Source organism: Aotus nancymaae, unplaced genomic scaffold (assembly GCF_030222135.1).
Source record: "Aotus nancymaae isolate 86718 unplaced genomic scaffold, 86718_ANA_hifiasm-v0.15.2.pri h1tg000049l, whole genome shotgun sequence".
Classification (NCBI taxonomy): Eukaryota; Metazoa; Chordata; class Mammalia; order Primates; family Aotidae; genus Aotus; species Aotus nancymaae.
This window is the reverse complement of record NW_026988463.1, coordinates 1,778,304-1,794,439: the sequence shown is the minus strand read 5'-3', so window position 1 is coordinate 1,794,439 and position 16,136 is coordinate 1,778,304. Positions and strand designations below refer to the sequence as shown.

At 57.4% G+C, this 16,136-nt stretch overlaps 1 protein-coding gene across 12 annotated transcripts in view; it reads right to left on the bottom strand.

Moving 5' to 3' along the window:
* The window catches only part of MAPK8IP3 (mitogen-activated protein kinase 8 interacting protein 3), a 63,170-nt gene that overhangs the window by 21,218 nt on the left and 25,816 nt on the right, over positions 1-16,136 (bottom strand). For 2 of the 12 annotated variants that reach the window (XM_064362295.1, XM_064362298.1), the window contains exons 5-9: positions 15,449-15,472; positions 12,986-13,130; positions 6,058-6,304; positions 3,793-3,895; positions 3,417-3,535 (exon numbers count right to left, since the gene is read on the bottom strand). In XM_064362295.1, the coding sequence (XP_064218365.1) occupies positions 3,417-3,535; positions 3,793-3,895; positions 6,058-6,304; positions 12,986-13,130; positions 15,449-15,472 (638 nt within the window). The other 10 variants (XM_012441920.3, XM_064362297.1, XM_064362299.1 and 7 more) reach the window with 9 other exon arrangements.

Here is a 16,136-nt window from a genome sequence, read left to right as displayed (position 1 = left end):
GAGAATGCAGGCTCCTGGCCAGTGCCTTCTAGGTGGGCGCAGCAGGGGGTGGCTACGCAGCAGGGTGGAGCAGCACAAAGGCCACACAGAGGTGGGGGTGAAAAGGTGCAGACTATATGACTCTAAACAATGGGCATGCTAAGACCCGTTGGACCGTACCCTGTAAGTGGATGAATTACATAGTGTGAAAATCACATCTCAGTAAAGCTACTGAACAGCACAGACCCTGCTCAGAGTTAGGCTGCTGTTCTGGGTTGGATCTGCGTTTGAGCCCGAGCTCTGACTGTCATCTCACCCTCCCTGACCTGTTTCTCTTTTTTTTTTTTTTTTGGAGGCAGAGTCTCTCTCTGTCACCCAGGCTGGAGTCGAATAGCGCAATCTAGGCTCACTGCAATATCCGCTTCCCGGGTTCAAACGATTCTTCTGCTTTAGCCTCCTGAGGAGCTGGGATTACAGGTGAGTGCCACCACGCCTGGCTAATTTTTTCTGTATTTTTAGTAGAAACAGGGTTTCACCAAGTTGGCCGGGCTGGTCTCAAACTTCTGACCTCATGCGATCCACCCACCTCAGCCTCTCAGAGTGCTGGGATTACAGGCGTGAGCCACCATACCCGGCCTCAGTTTCTTCATTTATAAACTGGGGACACTGGCAGGAGGACGGCCTGAGGCTGCAGTGAAGACCGGTGGTGATCGTGTCAGTGCTGACACCCACGGAAATATGAATGGCACCCACAATGACAAGGGCAGCTGCAACCCAACACTCTGTGTCCCGTGTACACACGTGTCCACGTCTGGGGGTCGTGGTGCCTGGTAGGGTGTCACCAAGACATTAAAACAATCATCATGGCATGCGGGCGACGTTCCCTCTGGTTTTTACTCTCTTCCTGGCATTTTCTGATATTATTTAAATATTATTATAGGCATATACAATTTTTTCCAAAAATAAAAAAAATAGTTGAAAAATATACATTATCTGGCTGGGCACGGTGGCTCACGCCTGTCATCCCAGCACTTTGGGTGGCCGAGGCAGGCGGATCACGAGGTCAAGAGATCGAGACTATCCTGACCATGGTGAAACCCTGTCTCTACTAAAAATACAAAAATTAGCCGGGTGTGGTGGCACACGCCTGTGGTCCCAGCTACTCGGGAGGCTGAGGCAGAAGAATCGCTTGAACCCAGGAGGTGGAGGTTGCAGTGAGCCGAGATTGCACCACTGCACTGCAGCCTGGTGACAGAGCAAGACTCCATCTCAAAAAAAAAAAAAAAAAAGAAAAAAAAGAAAAATATACATTATGTGGATGATGTAGAGTAGAAGGATATCAAAATATTAAAAGAGATTACCCCAATTTAGCAGAATTTTTCTGAGTATTAATTGCCTTTGGATTTTTTATATATATTTTTGCAACACATGCGAAAAGTTTCACTGAAAATTCACAGCACCAAAGCAGGCCCCCTCGCCTTCTTCATGATCATAGGGGAGAACATTCCATCTTTCACCATCGACTAGAGTGTGCCCAACACTACTAAGCTGAACACTTCAACACGGTTAAGATGGAAAATATGATGTTATTTATACGTGGCCTCTATCAGGGCACTTTCTGACTCAAGCCAGGCTGAGACAGGCCTCCCTGTCAGGCCTGAGGCCCCACTGGTGCTGAGCACCCCACATTACTCTGCACCCTGGAGGTCGCCCTGCCCCAGATAAGACAGTCAGCCAGGAGTACAACAGGAGGCAGCCTGGGATCCTGGAGCTTCTCACCCCGTGGGCTGTGGGGAGCAAGGCCATGGCAAAAGGCTCAGACCCTGACGCATACAAGGGGACAGACTAGACTGTCCTACTGCCTGTCTGCCATGCCTGAAGGCCCTGGCCTGGGGATCCGAACCACATGGCCAGCACTCAGCTACCAGCAGATGCTGTGAGCACAGGGGACTCCATGTGCTGGCAGAAAGCAGGCCCTGCTGTTCGCAGCTGCTGCAGACAGAGGCACAGAGGGTCTGGTGTGGACCTGCGGCGCAGAGGCAAAGCCAGGGCTGTCTTGGGAGGACTGGGCAAGTGGGCACCCTCCCAGTCTCCTCCAAAGTTGATGGCCCTAGGGCATGTGGAGAGGCTGATGCACACCGAGCAGGCACATGGGCACCCTCCCAACCTCCTCGAAAGTCAACCGCCCTGATGGTGTGTGCATGAGACGTGGCGAGGCTACCAGGCACGGGTTTCTTTTTGGGATGGCGGAACATTCTAAACTAAGATAGTGTGGGCGGCGGCACCACCTGTGAGTATGCTAAAAACCGCAGAGCCATGCACTTTAAGGTGGTGAATTTGATGGTACAGTCAACCCTCGATATCCATGAGTTGTGCACCTGTGGATTCAACCAACCTCGGATGGGAAATGTAGCCAGCCAGGCCTATGGTGGCCGCGTCTATACTGACATGTATACTTTTTTCCTGTATTATTCCCCAAACAACACAGTAAAACAGGAGCTACTTCCATAGCACCTACAGCTTAACCCAGACGAGATGTGGAGGACACGGGAGGGTGTGCAGGGTGCACACAGGTTCTTCGCAAACACTACACCACTTCAGAGCTGGGACTTGAGAAGCCTCAGAGTTGGGTATCCTTGGGGCAGTCCAGAAACCAGTCCCCCGTGGAGATGGAGGGATGATTACATATGAAATAGAACTCAATAGGCCGGGCCCGGTGGCTCAAGCCTGTAATCTCAGCACTTTGGGAGCTTGAGGCAGGCAGATCGTCTGAGGTCAGGAGATCGAGACCAGCCTGGCCAACATGGTAAAACCCTGTCTCTACCAAAAATACAGAAACTAGCAGGGCATGGTGGCCCATGCCTGTAATCCCAGCTACTTGGGAAGCTAAGGCAGGAGAATTGCTTGAACCCGGGAGGCAGAGGTTGCAGTGAGCTGAGATCCCACCACTGCACTCCAGCCTGGCAACAGAGCAAGTCTCTGTCTCAAAACAAAAAAATAAATATATAAAGCTGGAAAAATAAAGGTCCCTAGCTCACGGCTGACAGAGGTCTTTCCTTTTTCTTTGAGACAAAGTCTCGGTCTGTCGCCAGGTGCCAGGCTGGAGTGCAGTGGCACAATCTTGGCTGACTGCAACCTCTGCCTCCCGGGTTCAAGCAATTCTCCTGCCTCAGCCTCCCGAGTAGCTGGGATTACAGGTGCTTGCCACCACGCCCAGCTCGTTTTTGTAATATTTTAGTAGAGACGGGGTTTCACCATGTTGGCCAGGATGGTCTTGATCTCTTGACCTCGTGATCGACCCACCTTGGCCTCCCAGAGTGCTGGGTTTACAGGTGTGAGCCACCGCGCCTGGCTGACAGAGGAGTTTCATTACAAACAAAACCGACAGCAGAAAGCCCCAACATTGCGCACGCACGTGGGGGAAAGCTTGTGCTTACCTAGGAGGTCGGCCCCTTCATCCACATCCCCGATGACCTCAGACCCTGCCGTCGACAGCTCATGGTACAGGGAGTCAGTGTTGATGCCAAAAGCTTTGTTCACGATGCCCTGGGTTGGGCTGTTGGGACACACAGGTTGGGAGAGAGAGCAGAGTCAGTGGGCAGCCCAGAGCGGCTGCATGTGCAGACTCTTCCGACACCCCCCACCATAGCCAGTCAACGCTCACACTGCAGTGCAGGCCGGGAGTGGACAGGACGCGGTAGGCCTGACAGCCATGATGTTTCTCCCACTGGTGGCAGAGGGTGCCTTCACCAAAGTCACTGACTTAGCTGAGTACTGAGCCCCTAGGACCCCAGGGCTGGGCTGAGCCAGTACCTGCTTCCCGTGCGGTCCAGGCGGGTCTCCGGACACATGTCCAGCTCCGGAGTGGAGTCAATAATGTCCTGAACATCAGACCACTCGTCACTGCTGCCCATGCCTAGGGGAGAGCACAGCGGGACCTGGGGTCAGGAGGGGGCCTGGCAGCCTCTGTCCTGCTCACTGCCGCCCTCAGAATCTGAGTCTGGAGTCAGAGCTGGACTACCCACCAGGTGGGGATGATCAGAAAATGGCTGATCCCAGGCTGGCTGGGCAGAGGGCGAACTCCAGCACAGTGGGTGTCTGAGGTGAAGGATGGGAGAGGGGTGGGTTGCAGCAGCCTCTCTGCATGAGATTGTTGGCAGCAAGCCCAGGCCGCAAAGATCCCATGTCCAGGAAAGCCAGTGGCTGGACCTCCTTTAGGCCCTCACCCTTCTCTTCTCCTCACTGGGCCGTGTGTCGTGGGTGAAGCAGGCTACTGTCTTAGTAGGGCTGTGCCATGGGTGACGTAGGCTACTGTCTTAGTAAGGCCGTGTGCTGTGGGTGACGTAGGCTACTGTCTTAGTAGGGCTGTCCCGTGGGTGACGTAGGCTACTGTCTTAGTAAGGCCGTGTGCCGTGGGTGACGTAGGCTACTGTCTTAGTAGGGCTGTCCCGTGGGTGACGTAGGCTACTGTCTTAGTAGGGCTATCCCGTGGGTGACGTAGGCTACTGTCTTAGTAAGGCCGTGTGCCGTGGGTGACGTAGGCTACTGTCTTAGTAGGGCTGTGCCATGGGTGACGTAGGCTACTGTCTTAGTAAGGCTGTGCCATGGGTGACGTAGGCCACTGTCTTAGCAGGGCTGTGCCGTGGGTGACGTAGGATACTGTGTTAGTAGGGCCATGTGCCGTGGGTGATGTAGCATACTGTCTTAGCAGGGCTGTGCCGTGGGTGACGTAGGGTACTGTCTTAGTAAGGCCGTGTGCCGTGGGTGACGTAGGCTACTGTCTTAGTAGGGCTGTGCCGTGGGTGACGTAGGGTACTGTCTTAGTAAGGCCGTGTGCCGTGGGTGACGTAGGCTATTGTCTTAGTAGGGCTGTGTGCTGTGGGTGACGCAGGCTACTGTCTTAGTAGGGCTGTGCCGTGGGTGACGTAGGCTACTGTCTTAGTAGGGCTGTGCCGTGGGTGACGTAGGATATTGTCTTAGTAGGGCTGTGCCGTGGGTGAAGCAGGCTACTGTCTTAGTAGGGCTGTGCCGTGGGTGACGTAGGATACTGCCTTAATAGGGCTGTGCCGTGGGTGACGTAGGATATTGTCTTAGTAGGGCTGTGACGTGGGTGACGTAGGCTACTGTCTTAGTAGGGCTGTGCCGTGGGTGACGTAGGATACTGTCTTAGTAGGGCCGTGTGCCGTGGGTGACGTAGGCTACTGTGTTATTAGGGCTGTGCCGTGGGTGATGTAGGCTACTGTCTTAGTAGGGCTGTGCCGTGGGTGACGTACGATACTGTCTTAGTAGGGCTGTGCCGTCGGTGACGTAGGCTACTGTGTTATTAGGGCTGTGCCGTGGGTGACGTAGGGTACTGTCTTAGTAGGGCCGTGTGCCGTGGGTGACGTAGGCTACTGTGTTATTAGGGCTGTGCCGTGGGTGACGTAGGCTACTGTGTTATTAGGGCTGTGCCGTGGGTGACGTAGGCTACTGTGTTATTAGGGCTGTGCCGTGGGTGACGTACGATACTGTCTTAGTAGGGCTGTGCCGTCGGTGACGTAGGATACTGTCTTAGTAGGGCTGTGCTGTGGGTGACGTAGGATACTGTCTTAGTAGGGCTGTGCTGTGGGTGACGTAGGATACTGTCTTAGTAGGGCCATGTGCCGTGGGTGACGTAGGCTACTGTCTTAGTAGGGCTGTGCCGTGGGTGACGTAGGCTACTGTCTTAGTTGTGCGTCCCCAAATCCATGTGTAGATAGACACCCCCAACATGACTACATTTGGGGGCTGGGCCTTTAGAGAGGTGATTACGGTAAAATGTATTCATGTGGTGGCTCTAATCCAGTGGGCTCGTGTCCTCATAGGAAGAGGGGATGATTGCTGAGGACACAGGGAGAAGGTGGTGTCTACAAGCCGAGGAGGGGCTACAGGAGGAAATGGCCCTGCCTGCACCTTGATCTTGGACCCCAGCCTCTGGGACCTGAGGAATGTGTCTCTGCTGCCTGCACTGCACGCCTGATGTGTTTGTTACACAGCCTGATAGAGCTGCATGTCCCCAAGCCAAGTCCTGCCTCCTCTGCCCTGGAGGTGGGCGCCCACCTATACTGACGTTGCGCATCTCCTGGGTGACCTGGACCTCCATGTTGCGGCTGTCACGCTTCTCCCGGGCACGCTTGCTGTTCTTGGGACCCACGCCATAGTCCCCCAGGGGCTGCAGGCTCTCGTTGAGGGGTGTGGCGGCGGCTGAGGGCACAGAGGATGTGGGCGTGTTGGATTTGGTGCCTGTGGTGCTGGGTGTGGCGGCCGCCGAGGACTGGCCGGACTCGGACATCTGGTCCTGCGGACACTAGGGCCAAACACAGGGAGGAGGGAGCGCCAGTCACGGTGGGTCCCTGGCCGGTGGCTCTGGCATGGCTGCCGGAGGCTCTCTCAGCAACACCTTGCACTTTGCCTTGTTCACCCTGAGAGCCGGAGCTCCTGTGCAGCCAGTCAGGCTAACCCTGCTGGGCCTCACCACTCCGGAGCGGCTCTGCTCATCTGGCCACTGTCTCTGGCTCCTTGGAAGCAGTGCCACCCTCCTGAAATGGCTTGGGACAGGGCTTTTCATTGGCACCCAACCGAGAACAGCTGCTTATAATGGGCCAGTGCCCTGCAGGGAATACAGTGGCAGCACCCCTGTAGGGTGGCTCAGAAACAAGTCCAGCCCAGGCAAGGCAGAGGGTTCTGACTGGGGACTCAGGAAGGGTTGGCAGGGCCACCACCGCTGCCCTGCACCATTTCTATGCTTCAGAGCTGGAGGCTGGGCCCACCTGCGCCACCCCATGTACCTCCCGGGGCTCAGGTCAGGGATGGGGAGTGACCATATGGGGCTGACTCTGCGGCTTGACAGGAGCCAAGTTCAACAATGAGCACTAATGCACGTGCAAAGAAACCGAAACCCCGTTCTCACAGAACACGATGTCACCATGATATTCTCGGGGGTGGGGACAGCCCAGATTATGAAAAACCGCAATCAGTTGTCTACTTCGGAAGCTCGTGAGGGAGAAGCACTTTCTATGTGACTAATAAGGGGAAACAAACATTCTTTCTAATGGTCTTTCCTAACAAAGAAGCTGGACTGGCTCAAGAAAAACAGCCCAGAACGCTCTCCTCTTACCCGCCCCATCACCTCCCATGACAGAAAAGAGCCCCAACACTCTCCTCTTACCCGGCCCATCACCTCCCATGACGGAGAAGAGGCCCGAACGCTCTCCTCTTACCCGGCCCATCACCTCCCATGACGGAGAAGAGGCCCGAACGCTCTCCTCTTACCCATCCCATCACCTCCCATGACGGAGAAGAGGCCCGAACGCTCTCCTCTTACCCATCCCATCACCTCCCATGACGGAGAAGAGGCCCGAACGCTCTCCTCTTACCCATCCCATCACCTCCCATGACGGAGAAGAGGCCCGAACGCTCTCCTCTTACCCATCCCATCACCTCCCATGACAGAGAAGAGGCCCGAACGCTCTCCTCTTACCCATCCCATCACCTCCCATGACGGAGAAGAGGCCCGAACGCTCTCCTCTTACCCATCCCATCACCTCCCATGACAGAGAAGAGGCCCGAACGCTCTCCTCTTACCCATCCCATCACCTCCCATGACAGAGAAGAGGCCCGAACGCTCTCCTCTTACCCATCCCATCACCTCCCATGACAGAGAAGAGGCCCGAACGCTCTCCTCTTACCCATCCCATCACCTCCCATGACAGAGAAGAGGCCTGAACGCTCTCCTCTTACCCGCCCCATCACCTCCCATGACGGAGAAGAGGCCCGAACGCTCTCTTCTTACCCATCCCATCACCTCCCATGACGGAGAAGAGGCCCGAACGCTCTCCTCTTACCCATCCCATCACCTCCCATGACGGAGAAGAGGCCCGAACGCTCTCCTCTTACCCATCCCATCACCTCCCATGACGGAGAAGAGGCCCGAACGCTCTCCTCTTACCCATCCCATCACCTCCCATGACGGAGAAGAGGCCCGAACGCTCTCCTCTTACCCATCCCATCACCTCCCATGACGGAGAAGAGGCCCGAACGCTCTCCTCTTACCCATCCCATCACCTCCCATGACGGAGAAGAGGCCCGAACGCTCTCCTCTTACCCATCCCATCACCTCCCATGACGGAGAAGAGGCCCGAACGCTCTCCTCTTACCCATCCCATCACCTCCCATGACGGAGAAGAGGCCCGAACGCTCTCCTCTTACCCGCCCCATCACCTCCCATGATGGAGAAGAGGCCCAAACGCTCTCCTCTTACCCATCCCATCACCTCCCATGATGGAGAAGAGGCCTGAACGCTCTCCTCTTACCCATCCCATCACCTCCCATGACGGAGAAGAGGCCCGAACGCTCTCCTCTTACCCGCCCCATCACCTCCCATGACAGAGAAGAGGCCCGAACGCACTCCTCTTACCCATCCCATCACCTCCCATGATGCAGAAGAGGCCCGAACGCTCTCCTCTTACCCGTCCGATCGCCTCCCATGACGGAGAAGAGGCCCGAACGCTCTGCTCTTACCCGTCCCATCACCTCCCATGATGGAGAAGAGGCCCGAACGCTCTCCTCTTACCCATCCCATCACCTCCCATGATGGAGAAGAGGCCCGAACGCTCTCCTCTTACCCATCCCATCGCCTCCCATGACGGAGAAGAGGCCTGAACGCTCTCCTCTTACCCATCCCATCACCTCCCATGATGGAGAAGAGGCGTGAACTCTCTTCTCTTACCTGCCGCATCACCTCCCATGACAGAGAAGAGGCCCGAACGCACTCCTCTTACCCATCCCATCACCTCCCATGATGCAGAAGAGGCCCGAACGCTCTCCTCTTACCCGTCCGATCACCTCCCATGACGGAGAAGAGGCCCGAACGCTCTGCTCTTACCCGTCCCATCACCTCCCATGATGGAGAAGAGGCCCGAACGCTCTCCTCTTACCCATCCCCTCACCTCCCATGACAGAGAAGAGGCCCGAACGCTCTCCTCTTACCCGTCCGATCACCTCCCATGACGGAGAAGAGGCCCGAACGCTCTCCTCTTACCCGTCCGATCACCTCCCATGACGGAGAAGAGGCCCGAACGCTCTCCTCTTACCCATCCCATCACCTCCCATGATGCAGAAGAGGCCCGAACGCTCTCCTCTTACCCGCCCCATCACCTCTCATGACGGAGAAGAGGCCTGAACGCTCTCCTCTTACCCGCCCCATCACCTCCCATGACGGAGAAGAGGCCCGAACGCTCTGCTCTTACTCATCCCATCACCTCCCATGATGGAGAAGAGGCCCGAACGCTCTCCTCTTACCCATCCCATCACCTCCCATGACAGAGAAGAGGCCCGAACGCTCTCCTCTTACCCATCCCATCACCTCCCATGATGCAGAAGAGGCCCGAACGCTCTCCTCTTACCCGTCCCATCACCTCCCATGACGGAGAAGAGGCCCGAACGCTCTCCTCTTACCCATCCCATCACCTCCCATGACGGAGAAGAGGCCCGAACGCTCTCCTCTTACCCATCCCATCACCTCCCATGACGGAGAAGAGGCCCGAACGCTCTCCTCTTACCCGCCCCATCACCTCTCATGACGGAGAAGAGGCCTGAACGCTCTCCTCTTACCCATCCCATCACCTCCCATGACGGAGAAGAGGCCCGAACGCTCTCCTCTTACCCGCCCCATCACCTCTCATGACGGAGAAGAGGCCTGAACGCTCTCCTCTTACCCGCCCCATCACCTCTCATGACGGAGAAGAGGCCTGAATGCTCTCCTCTTACCCATCCCATCACCTCCCATGACGGAGAAGAGGCCCGAACGCTCTGCTCTTACCCGTCCCATCACCTCCCATGATGGAGAAGAGGCCCGAACGCTCTCCTCTTACCCGCCCCATCACCTCTCATGACGGAGAAGAGGCCCGAACGCTCTCCTCTTACCCATCCCATCACCTCTCATGACGGAGAAGAGGCCCGAATGCTCTCCTCTTACCCGCCCCATCACCTCTCATGACGGAGAAGAGGCCTGAACGCTCTCCTCTTACCCGCCCCATCACCTCCCATGACGGAGAAGAGGCCCGAACGCTCTCCTCTTACCCATCCCATCACCTCTCATGACGGAGAAGAGGCCCGAATGCTCTCCTCTTACCCGCCCCATCACCTCCCATGATGGAGAAGAGCCCCGAACGCTCTCCTCTTACCCGCCCCATCACCTCCCATGACGGAGAAGAGGTCTGAACTCTCTCCACCCTGATTACCTCCCATGGCACAGCTTGCCCGTGACGCCTGGCCCTCCTTGTGGTTTAGTAAGGGGCAAGGCCTCAGAGGCACCCAGGTGACTCCTGTGCCTGTCCCCAGGCAGCCGTTGTTGGGGTCCTGTGATGTCTCAGAGGGCACACCACAGGGGACTCTAATGCTGAGGATCTCACTCAGGGTAGAGTTGAATAGGGGGTGTCCAGCCCTCTCCATGGCCAACTTATACTGGACTTTAAGTGACTAGGGCAGATGAGACTCCCAGAAGTCACGGCCAGTTCTGACCTCTGCCTCTGCCCAGGCTCTCTGGTCACTGCCAGGCTCAGGGTAGGGGGCCTCTCAGTACCGGACATGGCCACTCATTCAGGGGACAGACTTCTGCTTCATCTATCAGGCTCCTAAGTTTCTCTGGAAGGAATGACACATCTTCCTCTATAGCAGCCATCCTCAACCAGGGTTGACTGCCCCGAAGGGATGCTTGCCAAGTCCAGAGACGTTCTGGTGGTCACAAATGAAGGGGGTGCTCCTGGCATTCGTGGGTGGAGGCCAGGGATGCTGCTCCACGCCCACGGCAACCCGGCAGCCCAGGGCCACACGTGTCCAGCCCCAGCGGTGAGCAGTGCTGAGGGAGAGCCCTCACATGGGCACAGCTGCCTCCGGAGGGGCTTTGCAGAAATGCCTGAGGTGGGCTGTGACTCTGCAGCTAGGCCCAGTTTGAGAGAAAACCCTTGCTGTTCATGTCACCACCTCCACTGGAGGAGCGAGTACCACTCATGCAAGTGTCTGCGCTGACGTTCTCAAAGAACCTGTCTACCCAATGCATCACCGGCACCTGGTCTCCCATGGGCTCTGCCACCACCCGGCAGAGAGAAATCAGGGAACCCCATGTGGCCTGGCAGGGCGTAGATGTGCAAATCAGACAAACACTCTGGGCCACCAGAAGCCTCTGGACTCCACTGCCAGGTCCCCAGCCTGCTCCTGAGCCTCATGGTGGCTGCGGGGAATTCTGCAATCTGAAGCGCCTCCCCTAGGTGCCCTTAGCTCTCCGTCACCCTACGGGGCCACCACTTACCCATGGGACACTCCCCCTGACCACAACTTACCTAAAAGCAAACCTCTCAACCTCCTAAACATCAACGTGTAGCAGTGACCTCCAAATGCACTGAAAGAACCCAAACTCTTAGCGGTCATTCCTCACCATGAGTAGCCACAACTGTTTGGTTAAAACACTGAAAATACAGTACATAAAAACAAAAAGAAAACAAAAAACAACAAAAAAAATGAAGAAATTAGAAAAACCTTAAAACCTAGAGCACAAAATAAAAAGAACTTAAATGCAATAATTTAAAATAAAGAAAAATCAAATAAAACACACCTATGAATGAAAACACAAACACTACAATTTAAGAGGAGAGAGACCATTTCAGACAACACAGGAGGTGACAGGAAAGACACCGTGAGAACAGCGGGCCCAGGGTGGGCACGAGAAGGCAGCCAGGAGGCCAGAGGGTGTCAAGCGAGGGCTCCCCATGGCTCAGGCTGACGTGTCTTCAGATACCTATGGGCAGGCCCCAGCTCCAGGCCCAGGGAGTGCGAGCCAGAGAGAGAGAGAGAGAGGAGGTCGGTCCAGGTAGCAGGGCTGGGCCCAGAAGGCGGGGGGGAGCCCCACAGTTCCGCTGCCCTCTCTCCAGCCCCCGAGCACAGGCAGGACAGGGGCGTGTGCCGGGGGACAAGCGTCCCAGATGCCACGGGGGTGCTCGCTCCCAAAGCAGTGCAGCAGCAGCAGGGCTGAGCCATCAGGAGCCTACAGCAGCCCCCACAGGCACACGAGACACTCAGAGGTGGAAGGACAGTCGGCAAAGCGTGCAGCAGGAAGGAAGCTTCTGGAACAGTCCCAGACCCCACATCCACCAGCCCAACCCAGCCCACAGGCCCAGGGCCTCTGCTTCTGTGGACATCCTCTGACAGCCCCTGTGGGAAATCCACCAGCCCCGGGGTCACCTCCTCTTCCCAGGAAGGTAGCTGTCCTTACCTGGCACTGAGGCCAGATAGTGAGCTCACAGGCCAAACCGGCAGCAAGCCGCCTGCAGCCCCGAACCAGCAGCCTGACTCTGGCCCCGCAGTAAGTGCACTCGCCGGCTGTGAGTACCTGCTGGGGGCGGGGTCGGCTTTCTCAAACTCAGGACCCAGGAAGTGTTAACAGGGACAGGCAAAAAAATAAATAAATTAATTAAATAAAATAAAAAACAGGGACAGGCAGGGAGGGATCCAGAGAAGAGGAGCTTTCTCCTCACCTTTCTGCCAGCGGAGGGCAAACCCCAGACTCTAAACACCGACGTGCCTTCGAGAGCAGAGGCGCAGCTCTCAGGGGCAGGCTGTGTCTGGCTGGAGCCCAGGTGAGGGAGACACTTTACTTGGGGGTGTGGTTTGAGAGAGGGTCGCTAAGCTCAACCCTGACAGGCACTGGACACCCCTGGCTGCAGAGTGGTCTATCCACGGGCAGGGAGGTCTAGCCTGGACTAGCAGGTGCTGACGCAAGGCGGCCTGGAGCAGCCGCAGCAGCATAGGGCCTGCTGGGCAGCCCGAGCCACGGACACCCTGGCTGGGTTTCTCCACCCTGCCACACGAGGGGAGAAGGCAAGTGGCCAGGGAGAGTCTCGAAGGGCTGCCTGCAGATGGGGCTCCCGCCCCAGTGAGTGTGGGGCACCAGCAACAGGGAGGAGCCTGTCACTCCACAGCACGGCTACAAAACCTGGTAGCTGGAGCTGGACTGCAGCTGGCCGAGGTCACTCAGGTGCCAGTGGTCCCCCGTAGGCACGAGCTTGCCCCCAATCTGTGCACGTACCATGCCGTCCGTCAGGGGGAACACGTTCAGGGAGGTAGGGCGCTCCTTCCTGCTGAAATATGGGGAGAGAGGAGAGGACGCGAGTTAGAGGGTGGCCGTGAAGGGAACCCAAGCACTCCCAGGACATGCGGACTCCAAGTGAAAGGGCCACTCCATGCCAGCCCGCAGCCCAGCTCCAGCGTCTACTCAGTCACGATCCCACGTGGTGCTTCCCCTCCTATGATGCCGCAGTTTCTCATTTTTATGAAGTTTAATTTTAAACAGACACCAGCGGGGTGTGCTGAGACGCCCCACAGCAGAGTCAGCCACAGGACTTGGCATCGGGGTCGGTGCCACACAGCCAACAAGAGCAGTGACTTTGAGGCCCACGGTCTTAAGCGAGTCCAGTCCTGCCTCCCTGTGGTGTCACCACCAGCCCTGCCTCTGTTCCTGGCACCGGCAGAGGGAATCCAGCCTTCCTGCCCCGGTTCCTTGTTCCTTGGCCTCCTCCCGCCCATCCTCACTGCTTCTGTTCATGAGGCTGCCTTGCTGCAGAATATCTGAACACAACACGTGCAGAGTAAGGACTGCCCCGCCACATCTGCTGGAGCCTGAGCCTGAGGGGAGTCTTCTCCTTCCCCACATGTCCTCCCTGCTGTCAGGGAGCCCTAAACCTGAAGATGGACCCTTGGGCAGCATGGCCGAGACCATGGGAGTGTCTGGGAGCTGGAGTGGTCAGGACAGAGCTCAGTCTCCCCTGATGTGGGCTCAGTCCCTGGGGCTGACCTCCTGTGGGCCGTAAGCAAGAGCAGGGATGGAGTCCAAGGTCTCCCTTCATGTCCTCCTCTGAGGGAGGCTTCCAGTCAGCAGCCCTGAGGTCCCAGAAGCCAGGCCGGCTCCCCAACTCCTCAGGTCTGGGGGGCAGACCACACAGTCAGATGCTGGAGCCCACACTGCTCAGAGCTATTCAGGCAGAATTAAGAGTCTGCTCGCACCACAGCCTCTGCTGCTACATCTCAGCCTGAGGCTGTGGGAGGGAAGGGAGCTTCCTCTGGGGTCCAAGGAACCCGTTCTGGCCATGCTTGGAGGATGCAGATGGCAACGGCGGAGTGCAGCAGCTGCTGCTGACTGGGAGCTCCGCTTGCTGGGTGGGGAGCTATGAAGAATGACCTGGGGTGCACCCCACAAAGACAGACCCCTTCCCAGGTCATTCTGGGGACTGGCCACCTGGTCTGTTATGCTCAGGACAGCACCGTACTCTGCAGCATGAGGGTCCCGGGGCCGACTGGGACTGGGCTGTGCCATCTTGGCTGCTGGTCCATGGCACTCAAGCTATTCTCTGACAATAGCCACAAGCTTCCTTGGCCACTGTGATGGCAGCCAGCCACCAGGCCCAGGGAGCATGACCCCAGTGGGGGGCTGTGCCTTAACCACCCTGTCTGCACCAGGGGGCTCCTGGCCCCACTTTCACTGGGCTCCCAATGCTAGTTCAGGGAGCACCTCTCCTGAGGCCCAGCTCTGACACCATCAGACACGTCTCCATCCCTAGACCCAAGCCAATGCGGTCCCCGCTGTCACCAGATGCTACAGGGCACAGCAGGGATAGAAGGGCCTCTGCCTCCCAGGAGGTCAAGGGAATGTACGCACAGCTCTCCCACCCATGCAGTTCAGCCAGGCCACCGCCTCCGAGGGAAATCACCCGGGATCAGGAGCTGCCTTCACTCTTTCCCTTACTCCTCCCCACTGGATCCCCAGGCCGTGGCTCAGGCTTGTGAGTGTTTGCTGACTGATCCCATCCTCCTGATTCCTCCTTGCAGCTCTCTCAGGGGATGCAGATGCTCCCCGGTTCAGAGACCACGCCGCCCTCGGGGATCATGCCACCAGCATGCTGTCCTCAGAGGTCACGCTGCCCTTGGGGGTCACAGGTATGCCGCCAGCTCTGACACAGGCTGGTGAGTGACGGAGCTGGGCTACGAGTCCAGGTCTGACTGAGGCAGAGCGGGGGCCTTCCTTGGCCCATCTTCCCCCGAGTCAGCACCAGCCCCACCTGACGCACACCCCTCCTTAGCAGGAGTCAGCCGTGCCTTCATCTGTGACCAGGGAGGCGCTTGTGGAGCCAGGGCAGAGCATCGTGGGCGGCCTGGACCGCGCTGCCCGGCTGTGTGGCTACGCAGGGGACCCGGCGGTCGCCACCTTCTAATGTCAGTCTCATGAACATGGCCAGACGGCCCTTCTGACCTCTCACATCCGCCGCAAGAAACACCTCACAGCAGACCAAGCGGCCATCCTGGGCAGGTAACTGATGCCCTAACGTGCCCGCTGATAGGCCCGCAGCCCCGAGGCGCCCCCTGAACACCCAGCACCACAGTGGACAAACCTCATGGGTTTTACCTTTTCCTCCACGACTGGCGAGGACTGCAGGGCAGCGACAGACACGGCAGCACACGGCAGCGACAGCACAAGGAGACAAGGAGACAGGCGTTAGAGGGCGTGGGCACAGTGTGCACACACGCTCACACAGACAGCATGTGATGATGCGAGGCGTGCGGGACAGCCGTGCCCCGATGACACAGACAGAAGCCACACACAGGCACCCACAAGGGACAGACACGCGACACACGAGCCCGCCTGGCTTCCACAGGAGGCCCAGGAACGGGCTGTGTGGCAGTTCAGCCAGTGCCACGAGTCCCCACTGCAGGGCGGCGTGCAAACGTCTTGAGACACTGCTGGGCACACGTGTACACGTGGCCACACAGACACACACACACACACTCCTGCCTGTGAAGCCTCTGCAGCAGCGGCCCAGAACACGGCCCAGTGTCTGCACTCACACCGAGTATACTGCAGACACACGTTCAGTAAGCTACGCCAGGCGTGAAGGAAAATGCCCATCTGGGTTCAGGAGAGATCGCACTCAGCACTGAGGACGATGGCACCCTCGTGGGGAGCCGAGGGTTTTGGGCTGAGCAGATAGGACTGAATGAAATATGTGTCCCCCAAGGGGCCAAAGGCTGTGGCAGGACAGAGTCCACACCAGAGGAGAGAGAGCAGGTGTCCAGCAACAGCGCAGATCACCAAG